Below are 19,747 nucleotides of genomic sequence, written 5' to 3'. Positions count from 1 at the left end.
TTTGGTGTATTTGCTTATAGATGAAGGAAATGTTATTTTTGTGCATGCATTTTTATTGACATATTTTTCAGCCTACCAATTTGGGGGCACCTGACATCTGGGGCAAGAAAAACTGAAGAAAATGGCGTCGGCTGCATCTTTTATACCCCTGGCGCACTGACGTCAGGGAAGAGGCGACAGCAACCGACGCCAGACCTAGACTTTGGAATTTTGGCCGACTGAGGGTAGCCTGCCAGCAGGATAACCCAAGAGTAATGACTGCAACAGTGAATACACTCGAACATCTACATTTATGGTAGATACACAACTGTACTTTCTTCATGTTTCACTATTGCAGTCATTACATTAGGGTAATCTGCTGGCAGGTTGCCCTCAGTTGGCCTGAATTCCAAAGTCTTGGGTCCTGCGTCGGTTGCTTTCTCCTCTTCCATGACGTCAAGTCGTCAGGGGTATAAAGCATGCCATTTTCTCCAGTCTTGCTTGCCACGCAGTGCCCTAAGCAGAAGCATTTCTCAAGTGCCGGTCGGCCGACAACCGAAATATTCGAGTTTGAGTTTCAGAACCGAAGTCTTCACCAAAGCTAAGTACCCCGTTGGGAAACTTTTTTCTTGCTTTTTACCGATGTCAGAAAAAAGTTAATAATTGTATTACTTGTGGGAAGCAAATACCTCATAAGGATTTCCATTTATACTGTATTGACAGCCTCGCTGACCAGTTTTTGCCTTGTGTATTCATCAATTTTGGAGGGACGTCCAGTTCTTTGCAACGTCACTGTTGCCCCAAATTTTCTCCACTTTTTGATGACTGTCTTCACTGTGTTCCATGGTGTATCCAATGCTATGGAAATTTTTTTGTACCCTTCTCCTGACTGATACCTTTCAACAATGAGATCCCTTTGATGCTTTGTAAGCTCTCTGTGAGCCATGGCTTTTGCCATAGCAGGCAACTGAGTAAATGTCAGGAACCATCCTACTAGGACAGCTGAAGTTTATTTGGGGTTAAGCAGAGTCTCTTTAATTGATGGCAGGTGTGTACCCAAGAAGACTGAATGCTGTAATTAAATCGAAAGGTGCTTCAACAAAGTATTAGTTTAAGGGTGTGCACACTTATGCAACCAGCGTATTAGGTCACATTAAAGATGGGAAAAGTTTTAAATTATTTATTGTGGTCTTATTTTTTATATCACAAAAACCTGGCATTTTAACAGGGGTGTGTATACTTTTTATATCCACTGTAGAGTGTCAGTATTTCCCCTCATTCAAGGCCAAGGCTGTTGATAAACTAAAGTTATTATTGAAGGGTTTTCTTTCTGCCATAGTGGGAGAATCGACCCCTTCTGGCAAGACAGTTTGGGACAAGACTAGGCCCTCTAAGGAAAAGAGAGGAGAAAAAGGCTGAGAAAAAAGAAAGAAGAAGAGAGCGAGCAGCAAAAAGAAAAGACTAGTGGCTCAAATAAAGATAGGGCTCGGAAAAAAATTCTCTGATCCATCTGGTCTCTCCAGCCCAACTGCAAAAATTATTAGACTGTTGGATCCAATAATTTGTCTGGAACTAGTTCAGATCCAGTCGCCTTGCTCTTCTAAGCCAACTGAGCCAACGAATCCTTGGTTCCATCCCTCAGTCTACAGGACAGATCATTTCATTGGTTCTCTAGGTTGGTTTTGGTGTCTTCCTAGTTCAGGTTCTTTCAGTCTTTGAGGAGTCTGTCTGAAACCAACATTGATAGTATGATGTGAAAGATTCTGAAGATGTAAACTCAGATGGGGGTTCTTCTGGCACCTCCTCCCTGGGAGTGTTGGGTGTAGCCGTAACAACCCCCTTGTAATTTTTCCTTCTCTAGTCAGACCTTCGAATCTGGTGTCTGTAGAGCAGGATGCACCCTGCTGGATGTCCTTGTCATAGCTGATGGCTTGGTCAGCTTCAACTTTTGTCTATTTCCCTTATCCCTTCCACTCAGATGTTAGATCTTGAAGGGTCTCAGAGACAAGAAGTTTGGGCTAAGACTTAAGGTTTGGGAGCAACTCCACAGTTGTCAGAGCTATCCCTTCCCTCAGTTGTTTGTATCTTAGACATTGCCGCTGTGCTGCGGTGGTGGTGCAGCGGTAGCATTGTCGTCTCACAGTAAGAAGCTTTCCTGTTCGATTCTCAGCTAAAGCGTCTTCTGTGTGGAGACATGCGTGAATGGGCGTACCTTCGTTGAAGGTTGTGCGTCAGGGCTGGCAACTCGGTACGTAAAAATCTACTGCCAATCATTAGCGGACCGGAGTTCCGCTGTGGTGACCCCTAACCGGGAAAAGCCGAAAGATAAAACAAGAACAGAGTCTGATTGGGTTCCGGGAGGCTCCCCTTTTAAGATCTTTGTAGCCTAAGCTTTCTTCCTTGTCCTCAGTTTCTTTGAGGCCTTTGAAGGGATATTTTCCAGGTCTAGAGAGGAGGTTTATTGCTTTTCACTTGGCACTGTCCTAATCCTCTCTGGATTCTGCAGATCCTCCTTCTGAACATTCAGTCAGACAGGGGCAGCCAGTTCTTGTCTGTGAGTTTTCCTTCCATTTCTGAGCCATTGCTGGAACCTGTTGCTAGGGAAGGGCGTAAAAATGGGCTTGTAAAGGGAGCCATGTGAATTCCTCTCAGGAGTCCCTCACTGAAGTTGCTGACTTTGAGGAAGGACAGAGTTCTCCAAGATCCCCTTTGGAGTACATCTCTTTCAAAGACATCCTAGAATTGTTGAAGCACCAAGGGGGGTTGATTTACCAATGCTCCCTGCCAAGAGGAGTCTATTTTTGAAGCTTTTAGGACTTGGCCCATCTATTTCCTGAGTGGTCACTCCCTCCCTCTGATGAGTTCATTGATTGGTCTCAGTGGGCATGAAAGATGCTCAACATGATAGAGCCAGTACCACAAGAAATCTCACAAATTTTGGTTACCCCCTAGGAGTAGGCCATATTGGAAAAAGGGCCCCACAGTAGATGGCATCGTCATTGTAGCAGCTATGTAAAAGGAGTTGTCAGAGGAAAGCACCACTTTCCATCCCATAACAGGGAGTCTAAGGCATTAGACAGGTTTGGAAAGTGGACTTGCACTTCAACAAGATTTGCTGTCCATGTACTGAATTATTTAGCCCATCTGACTCCATTCCAGAGTGACTTGGCTTTCCAAATCCCTCTTGGCTAACTTGCCTGCTGATGTACAAAAGACTGGAGTATCGTAGCTAACCAGCCTCCAGTCTATATCTAATGTGTCCATGCACTTGTTATCCAAAGCAGGTGATGGCACTTCAAGAGCTACAGGCACTGGCATTATGATTTGCCTGCACACCTAGTTGCTTCTCTGTTGCTTTGCAGAGAGCTTCAAAACAAGCTTTGCAAATGTCCCTTTTGATGGGTTCACCATATTTGGACGCAGGGTCAAAGAAATGCTTACCAAAAGTGAACAGGAGAGAAAAACACTGTCTGCTATAGGTATCTGATTTTTCACTCCCGAAAGGACTTTTTCCCGAAAGAGTAGAAAGAATTTACGTTTAAGTTTCTGGGTGTTGCCTTGGACACGATTGGTGACAGACCCCCCCCCCACCTCCAGGGGCAGAGAGGGAACATTTTTAATGGAAGTTTCCCCCATAGCAGAGGTGGCCTGCTGAATCAAGGGTCTTTGAGGTCCCTTTACTGAGAAACCCTTCTAGCGCTCCTGAATAGTTGTCTGACTGCTGTTTTCTCATGGTAGTTGGTGGTGCTTATTCCTGCACCCTCAGTCATGGTTAGCCATCACAAGAGGATTCTTGGATGAAAAAAAATATAAACAGAGACTATATTATTCCCTTTGCTTCCCATTCACCAAACAAAAAGAAACTTCCAATGTTTCACCTAGTCAGGGGAAGATAGCAGCTGCAGAAATTTCAAAGCTGCTAGGAAGGTGTCATCCAGGAGGTCCCACCAGACCAGCAAGGATCTAGTGTATATTCAGGGATATCTTTCTATTCTAATGTTGCAGTATTCTTAACATGAGGGAGATCCTCCACCCCAAGTGACCTAATGTCCAACCAGAATACAACAGCTTTTAGCTACTGCAAGTACATGTGACATGGCATGTATGGCGTGTCTAACATCAGCAATAAAAAGGACATCCGCACATTCAAGCCCCAGAACTTTTGTACCACCATTCAGACTGCTTGACTCATACATCAGTCTGCTGTCTGTTTCTGTTTTGCTGCTTCCGGCTTTCAAATAAGTGACCCATTGGAGTTTATATTTTTTATTGCTACTGCTTTTTTTGTTTAGTTCATGTCATCCAGGAAGGGCAAGTGTAGGTGTGGAAGGCAAATTCCACATAAGGACAATCATGATCTTTGCTTTTTTTGTTTAGGCCCAAGTCACGACCACTCTTCCTGTGCTGTTTGTCAAGCCTTTGTTCCAAAGACTTTTTGAAGCTGTCTTTTGGCTTTAAGTCTTTATTTAGAAAACCAATGTTTTAAAAGACTAGCTAAGGGCATTATGGAGGGTTCTTTGGGTCCTTCTGCTGTGCTGCCAGCTTTGAAGAGGAAGGTCAGTAAGGCAAGGCCTGAATCCTCTTCTGCTGCATCTCTTTCCGCCAATGTATCCCATGTTGTTAGTGAAAACCCAGAGGTATGTACAGAGGTTGGGTCTGGGTCTTCCGTGGGTACGACCTCTGAAGCCATTAAAGAATCCGACCTAAACACATCCTTAGAGGCAGTGCAGACGACCATATTGGATGGTCAGGGGGAACAATGGCTTGTAATGTTGGAAGAGCCCAGAGATGTACCTCAGATTCTTGTAAAGGAAGAGGTCCCGATGTCAGTCTTTGAAGGCAGCCTTACGTCGGGTCCTTCCACTGGCCATCAAGCAGAGGTGCACGTTACAAAAAAACAAAAACTAAGCATTTTCCGGCTCCTAAGTTGCCTCAGTTAGATTGGGATACTTTTTCACATGGATTGATTAAGGCTCTGATGGCTCTTAAGCCTCCTTCTGCTGTTTCTGTTCTCTTCTTTACTTCTTCTCTGGTTAAGAGGATTAGAGAACAAGAGTTTACAGAGGATGAGTCTTTATTTGATGAGGTTTCTTTGGCGTATTCAAGTCACATCTCCTGTAAAATATGCTTCCCCTGAGGAAGGATCCAATGGTGCAGATTCTTCAGTAGAAGAAATGTCTTTTGCAGAAACTTTGACCTTTTACAAATGGAATCTTCTTCTCTTTTTGCTGTACCACCTGTACTGACAGCATTTTAGATGCTTTTTCCTCTGCATCTAAGACCCCTGATTCTAAGACCCCTGCACATAAAAGGCCTGACACATTTTGTAAGGTGCCTGACAACTGTAAATTTTTTTACAAATATCCTTCAGCTGATCCTGCTGTGGTATCAGACAAATCTTCTAGGTTATTACCATCCTCTAAGCATCTTCCTTCAGATAAGGAGAGAAAGAGTATGGAAAGACTGGGGAAGAAGGTTTACACTTTTCCTACTTTAGCTTTTCTTGCCGTTAGCCATCAAACGTACATGTCCAAATATTCTTTGGCACTTCTTTCTCAGGCCATTCAAGCTCTTTCAGAGCTTCCTAATTCCGATATTAAAATCAGGTTATGTCATTTCAGGAGCTTCTTGTCAAGTGGCTCTTTATTCAGTGAAATGCAGCTATGATGCAGCAGAAGCATCATGTAGAGCAGTTACACCTGGCTCTGTCATTAGAAGGTATTCTTGGTTGAGGCTTCAACCACTGCCAGATGACATCAAAGCAAAAATGATGGATGATTCTCTGGATAATAATGCTCTTTTTGGTACTGTAGCTACAGACTTATTCAAGTCCTTACAAGAAAAGGGAAAGGAACTTCAGAACATGAAACACATTTTTGTGCCACCTGTCCTAAATTTGACAGAAATTTCACTTCTAAATCCTTTTTTTGTGAGGAAACACACCCGTCTTCCTCCTCCTCCTTTTTCTTCTTCTTCATCCAGGACTAAGAAGGGTGTTAGAAGACTTACTCAGCCTAAAGCTTTTCTTTCAGGTTCTCCTCCAAAACAGCCTTTTTCAGATAGGCCAGGTAGTCTGTGACTACCAACCTTTTCCAGCTCTTACTCCTCTTTGTTTGTCTTTCGCTATCTCTTCCAGTTTTGGCGAGTATAACTCAGGATTCTTGGGTTCTTTCTGTTATCCAACATGGATACTTCTTGATTTGGAAAAACTGTCCTCCCTTCAGGGGCATTCTTCAAACTTCTTCAAACCAGTTGGATTTGTTTACTTAAGGAACAATTCAACATGTTCCTCTGGCCCAAAGGGGAATTGGATTTTACTTAAGAATGTTTCTTGTGCCCTGGAAGGAAGGTCCTCGGAGACCCATTCTGGACCTTTCCCATTTAAATACTTTTCTAAAGGTTCCTACTTTCCACATGCTGTCTTTAAAGACTTTGTTTCCTCTTATTCCTTCTCAGATCTATGTGGCCTCTCTGGACATCAAGGACACTTATCTTCACATCCCTATTCATCCTCTTTACAGGAAATGTTTACATTTCTCTGTGGCTTCCTTGCACTTTCAGTTCTCTGCCTTGCCTTTTGGTTTATCCACTGCCCCAAGGGTATTCACAAAGTGTTTGGCCCCTGTGATTGCTTATTGCAGGATCAGAGATATTCGGTTTCTAGCTCCTAGTTAATTCAGAATCTGCAGTTTGCCATCTCTCTCCTGCAAAGGTTGGGGTTCACAGTAAATTTCAAAAAATCATCTATTTCTTCTTCACAGGATCACATTTTCCTAGGGTGCAGGTGAAGAACTGATTTTATGATGGCTTTTCTTCCACCAGAAAATATTTTATGTCTCACTTCCTTCTTCCAGAGTCTTCTATGTCTTCCATCTCTAACTGCCAGGGAGTTTCTGAGGCTGCTGGGATTTATGACATCCAGAATTACTGTGGTACTCCTGGCAAAACGTCACATGAGGAAGTTTCAGTGGTACCTAAAAGCAGCATGCTCATCCTCTGGAGTTTGTACTTCCTCTTCTCCCATGCCTGAAATTTATTTTATTTTACTTATCTGACATTTGCTTACCAGGATGGTCCGACTGGGTCAAAAAAAAAACATTTTCAGTGGTGGCCCGGGGAGAAAAAAACTCTTAAATATTTCAAATATTCAAGCAATATAACAATGAATAACAATGGATACAGTAATATGAAAAGGAATTGTACAGATACAATGGAAAAGATTTAACATCAGAAAGGAATAAAACATATGTATATATAAAAAACAAACAAAGTTGATATCAACAAATGGATTCTATCAGTTTCTATACTGAGAAAGCTTAGTTGAAGAGAGGATGGGGAACTAAAGAAGAGACAAATAATAGAGGATTAATTTGCTAATCATAGGAAGTGCTACTTGGATCAACAGAAGAGGAGGAGAGAAATCTGGATAGCAGAGGGAAAAGAAAAGAGAGAGAGAGAGAGAAAGTCGAGGAGAGATTAGTCAAGTACAGATCATGGGCATAGCCAAGCCCTGTAGATGCTTATGTAGGGAAGATTTGAAGTTAAGTTAAAGAGAAGTAAAAGCAGAGCAAGATGAGGATGGGAGTTGAGTTGATAGAAGAAGAAAAATAGGAGAGAGGTAGAACAGGGATGAAAGTAAGGAAGTTAATGCAAAGCAGGTAGAAGAAGGAATTATTGAAAGTAAGAAGTTGCATAAGATGGAAAAGGAAAGGAAGACGAGTAGATGAGCAATAGAGATGGGAGTAGATTTAGCCTGGAGAAGTACATGAACAGGGCCAGTATCAAATCAGTAGAAATCAGAGCTTCTTTGGTGGATTCAGCAATTTTCTCTGACTTCATGTCTTCCTCTTCATGTGCCTCAACCAACTCAGAGTTGTTCACAAACAAGCAGGGCGGGGGGGGGGACAAAATCATATCTTCTTTGCAGACTGGTTCTGGTGGCATGGGACTTGGCACTTTCACTACAGACACTGTCAGTAGGTCCATGACTCAGTCACACAAATGGATGCTTCACAGGGATCTGTTTCTGGACCTGGACGGTCGGTGGGGTACTCCTCTAGTGGATCTTTTTGCCTCCCCTCTGAACAGGCAACAACTTTTTTTTTTGTGCCAGAGTCCCAGGTCCTCTGGTTTGGAAGGTGGACACCCTATCGTTCTCATGGAAGGGGATGTTTCTTTGTGCATTCCCCCTTCCTCTAATTCAAAATGTTCTGCTCAAGATTCAGCAGGATAAACCAAAAATCTTGCTGGTGACTCCCTTTTGGCCAAGGCAGCATTGGTTTCTCTCTTCTTCTTCTGCATTTAGCCAAGCACAGTCATCACAAGTCACCTCACAGGATGGACCTTCTCACACAAGACAAGGGATCTGTGCTTCATCCACTGACTCTGTGGGTAATTGAACTTTTGATTCCTTTCAGACAACTTTTTTTCTGAGGACATGCATAGGGTACTGCAGGAGCCCAGAAAACCTAATACTAGAAGATCTTATCTAATGGAAGAGATTTGCTCTTTGGTTCTTTCACATAATCTGGATCCACTGTTGGTGGATATCCCAGTTGTTTCCTACTTGTGTGAGTTAACGAGTGGTTTGGCTTATTGCCCAGTGGAAGTTCACTTGTCAGCCATTTCTGCTTGTCTGCTGTTGATTCCCCCCTTTAGCTTGTAGATTAGAAGTGAAACTTTTTCTCAAAGGCGTCCCTCACGTTAGTACTCGCAGGAAACCAGTTCCTCCTACTTGGGTTTGAATTATGTTTTAGAGAAGCTAACTGTAGTCCCTTTTGAACCTGCAGCTTCAGCTTCCTTAAAATTTTGTACCTGGAAAACTGTTCTTTTGCTAGCTTTAACTTCTGCTAGGAGGATTTCTAAGATTCAAGCTTTAATGGCTTCTCCACCTTTTCTTGTGTTTCATAAGGATAGGGTCTCATTGCATACTAATCTTTTTTTATGCCCAAGGTGGTGAATGAGTTGTCGCTTAATCAGTCTATTCAATTGACCACCTTTTTCTCTTCTCCGCAATCCTCCAGTGAGAGGATCTTACACAATTTGGATGTGCATAGAACTCATATTTTATTCGGATAAGACTAAGGCTATTCGGAAATCTGATCAGGTTTTTGTTTATTTTCATCCTAGGGCAGTGGCGCTGCCTTTTTCCTAGCAGACTATTTCCTCTTGGATTTCTAAGGATATTTTGTTTTCTTATATGTTTCATGGTAAGAGTCTCCCTGTTCCTGTTAAGGCTCACTCCACTAGGTCTGTGGCTTCCTCTAGTGTCTTCTTTAAGGGGCTTGGATAGTAACACCATTTTGCAAGGTGCCACTTGGTCTTCTGTTTATACTTTCACCAAGCATTACAAGCTGTATAGTATTTTTAAGTCTAGGGCTGGTTTTTGCTAGAGCCATTTTTCATGGCTTTGTAGAAGGTACCTCTGTTCCTTCCTCCTCCCAGGTTTCCACCTAAGCTTTGGTACTCTCCTTCATGTTAAGTATACTGCAATATTAGAAAAGAAGAACATAAAATAAGTTGTTTAAAATCTTACCATAACCTTAGATGTACTTATTTTCTATGTTGCAATATTCTGTCCCCCCCTCCTTCCCCCTCCCCTGTACCTTGTTCTTTTTTTGGATGGCAGAGTACTTTCTTTTTTCCTTACATCGGTGTTCCTCCTGGGGCATTTCAGTTCTGAAGATTGTATGTGCGGATGTCCTTTTTATGGCTGAGATTCGACAAGCCATATGTATGACATCCCATGTACTTGCAGTAGCTAAAAGTTGTTGTATGCTGGCTGGACGTTGGGTCCCTTGGGGTGGAGGATCTCCCTCATGTTAAGAATACTGCAACATAGAAGAGAAGGACATCAAAGGTTATAGTAAGACTTTACACAACTATTCATTCTTTTTGTTCCAAAAAAGACTGGGGACCTCAGGCTGATTTTTGACCTCAGTCACCTCAACCAGTTTGTAAAATAGATGAGATTCCAGATGGTCATGGTTCAGTCCATTCTGCCTCACTTGAGGAAGGACGACTGGATGTGCTCAGTAGACCCTCAGAATGTCTACTATCACATAAAAATAGTGAGGCAGTCTGGAAGGTTCTTTTTTTTCAACTGGGGGCCAGTTACTTTCAGTTCAGAGTACTGCCCTTTGGTCTCACCACAGCCCCCAGGATGTTCACCAAGTGCATGACAGTGGTCTGAGCACACCTAAGGCTGCAAATGTACTAGGTGTTCCCTTATTTAGTTGACTGGCTCCTCAATGCTTCCAACAGGGATCTACTTGTTCTGACCAGGGACTTCTTGCTTCAACTTTGTTACCATATAGGGGATTACTGTCAGTCTAAAAAAAGCCAGTTATCACCAGTCCAGATGATGAAATTCATAGGGTGCCACCTGGACATGGTTTCTCAAATTGCCAAACTTGCAGACTAAAAAGAATACTCTCTCTCTGTCTGCAAGCTTCCCATGTCATTTCTTTCATAAAGCCCTGGCAAGACTTATTCTTTGATTACTGGAGTCAGTAGTTTCTTTGATAACACTAGTTCCTCAGGTCAGATTTATGAGGGTCTTCCAGTGGACCCTCTCTGTCCAGTGGTCCATGATGTTTTAGTCAACGCAGTTTTCAGTTCATCTAACACCAATCTGCAGGCATAATATTCACTTGTCGGTGACCTCCCCTTTAGTGATTTTCAGTTACTCATTCATCTTTCCACCTGCCAACACCACAGTGACCTCAGACTCCTCCCTTCTGGTGTGAGTGTGCATTTTGAAGGGAAGACAGTTCAAGGCATGTGAGCAACTTCAGAGACCAAACCTTTGCACCACTGTCTTGGAGGTGAAGGCAGATCTTTCAGGATCCTCCACCAAGGGTGTGATTTCCACCCAAACAGGCAGTGTGGCTATGTCTGGTATGTCAACAAATGTGGGGAGGGCAACCTGCTCATGTCCACTATGTCGAGAAGCCATGAAGATTTGGCAGTGGGTGATGTCTTCCCAATACTTTTTTAGTGGCAGTTCACATCCTGTGGTGTACCAGTGTTTCAGCAGAGTCTTAGCGGATCCATTCCTCCTGCCTCACAAGTGGTCACTCAGTCAGTGGCGACCACTATCTTCAGTCACTGGGACAGCTCTGCTGTAGTCTCTTTACATCACTTCTCAGCACCAAGTGCAGCAGCTACTTTACACTGATTCCACAGGAGAGACAGTCACCGAGGGACACACTGACTCGCATGTGGCCCCTGGGTCTGCTCCATGCATTTCTACCTTTTACCCTTATAAAGGGGTTTCTTCAGAAAGTGTTTTCGTACAAAGCAACTGTGATCCTCATTACCTCTTTTGGTCTCATCAAATCTGGTTCCTCTTCCTTTTTGACCTTATCTGAAACATCCTCCTTGGGTGCTGTATCCTCTTCCAGATCTCTTACTCACACCCGTCTGGTCAGCCTCACCGGGACAATAAAGCCCTGAGCTTAATTAACCACTTGGTGCCTTCAGTTTCAGTGATGCCCAGAAATGCCAGGATTGCTTCTTCTTCTTCAGTGCTCATATCTTATCCTCCACAAAATGCAGCCACCATGAAAGTTTGTAGAATTAAATGGAAGAGATTTGCTATCTGGGCCTCCTCCAAAGGGGTCGTTCCATTTTTAGCTCCTTTACCATCTATTCTGTATTTTTTGGCAGTTATTTCAGAAAGGTGTTATTTTTATACCATTAAAATACAGCTGGCAGCCGTATCTAACTTTCATATAGGAGAAAAATCAGACCCCCATTGCTTCATTGAAGTTGTCCAAAGCCTTTTTCCAAGGAACCTTTTTTCTCAGACCACCACTGAGAGACCAGGCCCTCCTTGGGGCATTACCTTGCTGCTTCAAGCCTTGATTAGACCCCCATTTGAACCAGCAGTTTCAATGGAGCTAAAATTTCTGTCTTGGAAGAGTATTTCCCTGGTGGCTGTTACTTCAGCTAGTGGAATTTCAAAGTTACAGGTATTGTCATGTAAATCTTCTTATCTGAGTTTCTCTTTGAACAAATGATAATTTTCATTGTAATGTGGCCTGGGAAGCTGTCCTTAACCATTCCATTAACTTGCCAGTTTTCTTTCCAATTTTTCCCAACAAAGGGGAATATGTGTTACATTTGCTGGATGTTCACAGTCAATGGAGATTTTATTTGTATAGTACGAAAGGTTTTAGGAAAACTGATAAGCTCATTTTCAAGAGCCAACTTGAAAGATGGTGTATCAAAAGTCACATTGTCCAGATAGCTATCTGATTGTATTACTTTGCATACAAAGCAAAGGAGCTGTCCTTTCCTCACAGATTCAATGCCCATTTGAATAGAGCAGTTTGAAAAATCTCCATTTTTTTTTTCGCCAGAGTTCCTTTAGATGAAATATGTGCTGCAGCTACTTGTCTAGCATTCATACTTTTGTCTCCCATTGCAAGTTAACCTACAGACTACAGTCTAGATCTAGTGTGTCCTTTGGCTCCACTATCCTTCAAAATAACCTTCCATTAGACCACCATGGAGTTATGTTGACGGGTGAATCTGTCCTATATGTTGAGTTGAATGGAAAAGACAACATTGGATATGAAAATTATATACTTACGATACAGCTAGATCCGTGTTGTCTTCCTTCCAGCTCACCCTTCCCCTCCCTCTTGCCTAAATTATCAGCTTTGTGACTCTAGACAGACCTCATCAGACCTGTCCAGAGCTTTGTGTCGCATACTGTCTTTGCACTGTGTCATAACTATTTCTCTTTTTTTCTCCAATTTCTCTTTTATTGGATTTTAGAGATATGTTTAGGGTGCAGGTGGGTAAACTCAATCTGAAGTATTGTAGGGATGGAAAGGAATTATGGTAGGTGGGAGTAGCCTGAACCCTGGATCCAAGAATCTAAAAAAATTTCTGATGTTGGATCCAATAACCTGTACTTTCAGCCAGATGGAGGAAGACCATATGGATGTAGCGTAATGATAAGTACATAACTTTCATTTTTCGACCTTTTTTTTTTTCTCATCTTAGACCCATCCTCAGTTTCTCAGAATTCTTATGCACTGCTTTTTCTTTACATGTGGACAAATCTATAGGTTGTTTTGCTTAATCAATAATAGCATTCATAGGTTAATAGGTTCTTAGTAGATTATTTTTTAGCTTAACTACAAGATCCCACTAGTAAGTATTGTTTATTATGAGTAATTTTCCAACTAATTTCTTCCTCTTTCCATGAGGGTGTGAGGGGCAAGAAGTGGGTTAAATTTAGAGTTTCCCTAGATATTCGTCTAGGTTGTGTTTGGAGAAGGTCAAGGAACTACCGTATTTTATAAATTGGGGACATCTTTTGAAGCATTCTTTGAGGGAGATATTTATCCCACCAGCAGGCCCTGCTTATGTTACAGTAGATTAGTTCTTTCAAGCAGCTGTTGATAGTATTTATTTTGCTAATATAAAGGATGTTGCTTAAGACCTTCATTTTGTTTTCTTACAGCATTAGCCATCTAACCGAACAAAATGGTCACCCCCTCTTTTACTTACCTACTTTCTACCCCACCCCTCTACCAGATGTTAAATTTTGGGTTTATTGCATAAATATAATCAATCTATACTTTTTGTCTCTGTGCCTCTAGTTTGGTGTAGCTTCTTTTTTCTTTCTAGACTGCTATTTTTTTCTACTGTGGTCGGGTGGGGCGGTGGGATTTACTCATAACATGACATAGTCCTGTGATATGAAAGTTTCTGTGCACTGAGGATTCTTAACTGTCTTTTTTCCAAATCTTGGCACCAGTGTGTATGCCAAGAATGGACACTTTTTTATTATGAGGACCTTACACCTAGTCTTTATTTGTTAATCTGTTCTATAATTTTGGTGTGATTTTGCAAAAATAGGGTCTACCATAATTGGATACTCAGCAAAGCCTGAGAATAAATTCAGCTTCAGCAGTATTACTCTTTTTTATTGTTTATTTTATTTCTCCATTAGGACCTCATTATTTCTTCTGTATAGCAAAATGAATCATCTTAAAATCAATTGTAAGAAGTATAAATAAATTATTTAGTTCATTTCTGCTGCTCTTTACTGAGAGTATTTTTTTTTCTTTTTTAGGAGTTCAACCTGGCAGACTTCTGTATGAAGAGATTTTTATTCTATGGCCTCAGAGCTTGGCGTGAAGGAGGATGGCTTCTGTGAAGAGCTGGCAACACCTCTCCACTTGCAGTACCTGGAGCGGGCCCTGCGGTTAGAACACTTCTTACGAGAAACAGCTACCATCTTCAGCAGAAGCATCTCCAGGTATGTAGTCCAGCCTTCCTAGGCAAACTATCCCTTCTCATTGCTAATCTGTATGCCCTGATATTGAAAGATAAGGAACAGAAAAGTTCTAGAGATGTACATGTTAGGTTGTCAATACCATACCTGCTTACTGCTTTGAAGATTGTACCAAATCTTTCTTACACCTTTTGGGAAGTATATTCTCTTAGACTGGGAGATTTAAAATTTTCCTGTTGCTGATTATCTTTTGCTAATGGTATTGTTCTATGGTATAACTACTTTGTGGGATTGATGGTTGCTGGTAGCTGAACACATTCTTATGTCATTCAGTGAGTTTTATCCTAGAGAATAAAATGAAAAACAGCAGAAATAGATCACTGGAATTACTGCAGATGTCCTTCAAGGATGCAACTGCAGTCCTGACATATGGGTTGTCCTGCCTCAGGCAGCCCTTCGGTCGGCCGGATTCCAAAGTCTGGGTCCGGCGTCGGCTGATGTCACCCTTTCCCCGACGTCAGAGCACCTGGGGTATAAAAACGTCGGCCGACGCCATCTTCTCCAGTCTTTCTTGCCGCGTGGCACCCGAAGCAGAAGCAGTTCGCAAGTGCCGGTCGACCAGCTCCTGTGTTTTCAGCTACTGAAGTCTTCAAAAAAGCTAAGTACCCCGTTGGGGACCTTTTCTTGCCTCAGCCGATGTCAGATAAAAGTGAAAAAGTTAATAATTGTTTAACTTGTGGGAAACAAATACCTCATAAGGATTTCCACTCTTACTGCTTACCCTGCCTAGGCCCAGAACACAACGTCTCGGCCTGTGCAGCTTGTGCCTCTTTCAATAAACGCACTCTTAGGCGTCGGTCAGAGTTTGCACAGGATTATTTTGGGGAAGATTTCTGTTATATCATGCCGTCGGAGCTTCTGACAGCACATTTACCTAAAAAACGGAAAGATAAGGACTGACACCCGCGGTCCTCGGTCTCGGCCGACACCACGCTTAGGCCTACCGCGAGTGTCTCAGTCTCTTCTGAGCCGGTTTCGCAACCACTACAGACTGACGACACCGCTCCACCGGTTACTTCGGTACCGGAGGCCAGCTCGGTGCCGGTTTCTGTTCTCCCCTCTGAGACCGTAGCCCAGGATATCTCTGACACCGTTTCAGTGGATAAGACTACTCCAGCACGTGGGGCTGCCAGGCCTCCAGTGTCTATGTCCATTAAGGCCTACACACGTGCTAAGGCTGCCAAACAGGCTAAGTCTCTCCCTCCAAGATCTGTTTCTCTGGGGTCCACTTCTGGTTCTCAAATTTTAAGTTTAGCTGAGGACCTTATTTCTTTAATTAGGGGTTCACAGCCTCATCCAGATAGAGGCTCTCAGCCGCCTTCTGACAAGAGGCCTAGGGTTGAGCAGGTAGATTCCCAGTAATCCGATGAGGCCTCAGGTGATTCTGCACATTCAGACTACCAGGAGGAGGCCTTCCCGGCCTACGAGGATTCTGATGCGGAGGAATCTATTTCCTCTGCTTCTCCTCTTGAGGAGTTTTCCTTTGGGGAAACGCTTCATTCCATGAGGGAACACTTCAAATGGCAAGGCCAAGAATACTCAGATTCTAGGAAAAGGTTAAGGGAATTCTTAAAGCTACCTCAGCATAGACCCTTAGCTATTCCTCCAGTTTTAAATGTTTTAGATGATGTGTATTTAGAATCTAGTGTTTCCCCTGACTCTCTTCCCCCTGCTCCTGTCAAGCCAGACAGGTACTACAGGGTCCCAGACACACATCAATTTCTGTACAAGGGCCATACTGCTGACCCTGAAACTATTTCTCAGGGGCCTAAAGGGGTTTCCTCCACTACTGCTAAGAACCCACTCCCTTCGGAAAGAGATTCTAGGGCTTTAGAAAGGTGGGGCAAGAAAGTATATACATCTTCCACCCTTTCTATGCGAGCATTAAATTGTCAATTTCATATGATTCAGTATCAGGAATACATGTTGGATGACTTGCAAAAGAAACTGGCTTCCCCTGAACCATTAGATAGAAAGGGGTTACATGAATTGGTTCATAATACTAAGCAGGTTAGCAGCCATTTCCTTCAGTGTGGATATGATGCATTGGAATCTTCATGTAGAGCAGCAATGACAGGTGCGGTCATACGCAGACATGCTTGGTTAAAGGAACAAACATTGCCAGACCATGTGAAAATTAAGCTTTTGGACGCACCACTAGAGAAACATAAGCTATTTGGTGCTACTGCACAAGAGGTTTTAAAGAAAATAGAGGAAAAGGCAAAATCAGTGCAAACAGTCAAAGATTTCCTCCAGGTACAGCCTCCAAGATTCAGCAGGAATTGGCCTTCTAAGCATTGGTCCTTTCCTGACACAGACAAATTTCAAAGAGGCAAAAACAGATGTGGCAGAGGTAGAGGGCAAACTCGAGGCTCCTACAGAGGACGTCAATGGCAGCCACCGAACCAGAGAGGTGGGGCAGGACCTTCCACTGCTCCGCCAGGACAATCTCAATGACTTGACTATGACTCCGCCATCCAGGGCTCAATTAGAAGCACCTTTGGGCGGAAAATTATCTTTATTCTCACAAAATTGGCACAATATTACAAAGGACAAATGGATACTGGAGATAATACACAAAGGATACAGATTCCATTTTCATACACTGCCAACAAGACATGGCAGGCCAAACCTGCCACCAAATCAAAGGGCAGAGGCACTCAAACAAATAACAAACCTACTTCAAATAAGAGCAATAGAAAAGGTTCCTTCTGCAAAACAAGGACAAAGATTTTATTCAAGACTGTTCCTTGTTCCAAGAAAAGAAAACCAATGGAGACCCATTCTGGACTTGCCCGCACTGAATACTTACCTTATTGTGCCAAAATTCAAAATGCTGACTTTACAGCAACTCCTTCCCATGCTGGGCAAGGGGTCTTGGCTGATAACTCTGGACCTCAAGGAGGCATACCTGCATGTCCCAATCAGACAAAGTTGCAGAAGATACCTCAGATTTCTTGCAGGCTCAGAGCATTATCAATTCTCAGCATTGCCCTTTGGCTTATCTACTGCGCCCAGAGTGTTCACGAAATGCCTGGCATCAGTAATTGCACATTGCAGACTTCAGGGGATACAAATATACCCTTACATGGACGACTGCCTTATACAAGCGGACAACCAACAAGCCTTGTTAAAAAACTTGGACTATGTCATTCACCTACTGCAGGCCTTGGGATACACAGTCAATATTCAGAAATCAAGTCTCGTACCATCCCAACAAATACCTTTCCTGGGTGCCACACTGGACACAAAACACCCAGATGGCGTTTCTGACAAAAGAAAGACAAAAACAGTTACCAGAATACTTCAGAAGATTGGCAACACACACCCAGATGACTGCAAGGAAAATCCTGCAGGCCCTGGGTTTCATGGCATCTTGCATTCTTCTGATTCCACATGCAAGGCTGCATATGAGGAAACTACAATGGTATCTAAAAAGTCTATGGTCTCAGCACAGCCACAGCCTGGAAACATTGATCCCACTCATTCCATGCCTTCAAAAGGAATTTCTGTGGTGGGCTCAAGCAAGCCAGATAAACAAAGGTATGCCTTTCAGCAAGCCTCATACAAGTCAAACCATAACAACAGACGCCTCAGACCATGGATGGGAGGTGCACATGGAGGGCAGATGCATTCAAGGACAATGGACACAAAAAGAAAAGCACCTGCATATCAACCAAAAAGAAATGCTGGCAGTAATACATGCAATCAAGGCCTTCAAAAAGTTCATGCATCAGGGCCATCTACTAATAAAGACAGACAATACCACAGTTATGTGGTACATAAACAAGCAAGGAGGTACCCATTCCTACCCTCTTTGCAGATTGGCAATGAATCTCTGGGATATTTCCCTACAATTGAAAATAGAGCTACAATCCCAGTTTGTACCAGGGAAGGACAATGTTCTGGCGGACAGCCTAAGCAGAAACATCATGGATCCACACGAATGGATGTTGCATCCAGACATTTTCTTACAAATAGCTCAAGCATGGGGAAGGCTGGATATAGATCTTTTTGCCTCCCACTTCAATCACCATCTGAAAAAGTTTTGCACAAGGACATACCATCCTCAAGCATGGAAGGTGGACGCTCTCTCCTTCAGTTGGAACTCTCTAACACTATATGCCTTCCCACCTCTTCCTTTGATGACCAAGGTGTTACTAAAGATCAAGACAGAGCAACCGAAAGTCATACTGATAGCTCCAGACTGGCCAAGACAACACTGGTACCCACTGCTACGGAGTTTGACACACACCAATCCGTGGCTCCTTCCTCAATGGCCACTTCTTCTACACAGCACAATTACAGGACACTACACCTCAGCTTGAAAACATCGAAGCTGACAGCTTGGAAGATTCCATGACTATTACTCAGGATACACTTTCCAAAAGGGTAAAAGATATCATCCTGGAGGCGCGCAGACCTTCCACTAGAAAAACATACTCAGCAAAATGGAAGAGATTTCTTATCTGGAACAGCAAAAAGGGTCAAGACCCATCAGTGATGAGCATTCCGCAGATCCTGGAATACTTGGCTGAAATGCTCCACAATGGCCTTTCATATTCTTCCATAAAAATACATGCTTTAGCAATATCTGCCAAATATAACACTGATCCGCCTGTATTTTCTCACCCATTGCTAAGACAGTTTCTAAGAGGTATAAAGAACATCAACCCTCCAAGGAAACCACCAGTGCCTGCATGGGACCTCAACTTCATGCTGGAAAAATTAACTCTTCCTCCCTTTGAACCAGCAGCATCTTCAGAGTTGCAATTTCTGTCTTGGAAAACAGCCTTCCTTCTGGCAGTAACCTCAGCAAGAAGAGTCTCTGAGCTACAGGCCCTTATGGCAATACAACCATTTCTCATTTTTCACCAGGACAGTTTCTTTGAGAACCAATCCGTCATTCATGCCAAAGGTGGTATCCAGGGTGTCCCTGAATCAAGCTATTCACCTGCCTACCTTCTTTCCCAATCCTCAAAATAAAGGAGAGAGACTTCTGCACACCTTGGACATACACAGACAGTTGCGCTACTACTTGGACAGAACAAAGTCTTTCAGAAAATCTGACCAGCTTTTTGTAGCTTTTGCTGCTGGATTGCAGGGAAAAGCAATTTCCAAACAGACAATTTCTAAATGGATTGGAAATTGCATTCGATTCTGCTACTCTTTTCATGGAAAAACTGTGCCAGCTGACATCAGGCCACATTCCACCAGAGCTACAGCCACCTCCACAGCCTTTTTAAGAGGAGTGGCAACAAAGGACATTTTAGAAGCTGCTACATGGAGCTCCGTGCATACATTTTCCAAACATTACAACCTGCCTTTATACTCCAGATCCAGAGCAGGGTTTGCCTCTGCAGTCCTGCAGGGCATTTTAGCTACACCATCTTTGTCTTAGTGCCTACCACCCCCAGGTTGGCTATGGTATTCAACCCATATGTCAGGACT

At 43.0% G+C, this 19,747-nt stretch overlaps 1 protein-coding gene across 1 annotated transcript in view; it reads left to right on the top strand.

Annotated features, from left to right (window-relative positions):
- Nucleotides 1-19,747, top strand: part of INO80 (INO80 complex ATPase subunit) — a 2,478,170-nt gene that overhangs the window by 466,905 nt on the left and 1,991,518 nt on the right. The window contains exon 4 of the mRNA XM_044074204.1: nt 14,075-14,260. Within this exon, the coding sequence (XP_043930139.1) occupies nt 14,118-14,260 (143 nt within the window). The 5' untranslated portion in view covers nt 14,075-14,117. The remainder of the gene's footprint in view (nt 1-14,074; nt 14,261-19,747) is intronic.

Source organism: Protopterus annectens, chromosome 6.part0 (assembly GCF_019279795.1).
Source record: "Protopterus annectens isolate FY-2018-M chromosome 6.part0, PAN1.0, whole genome shotgun sequence".
In the NCBI taxonomy this organism is placed as follows: Eukaryota; Metazoa; Chordata; order Ceratodontiformes; family Protopteridae; genus Protopterus; species Protopterus annectens.
Note: the sequence above shows the minus strand (reverse complement) of the source record. Positions and strands in the feature narration are given on the sequence as shown.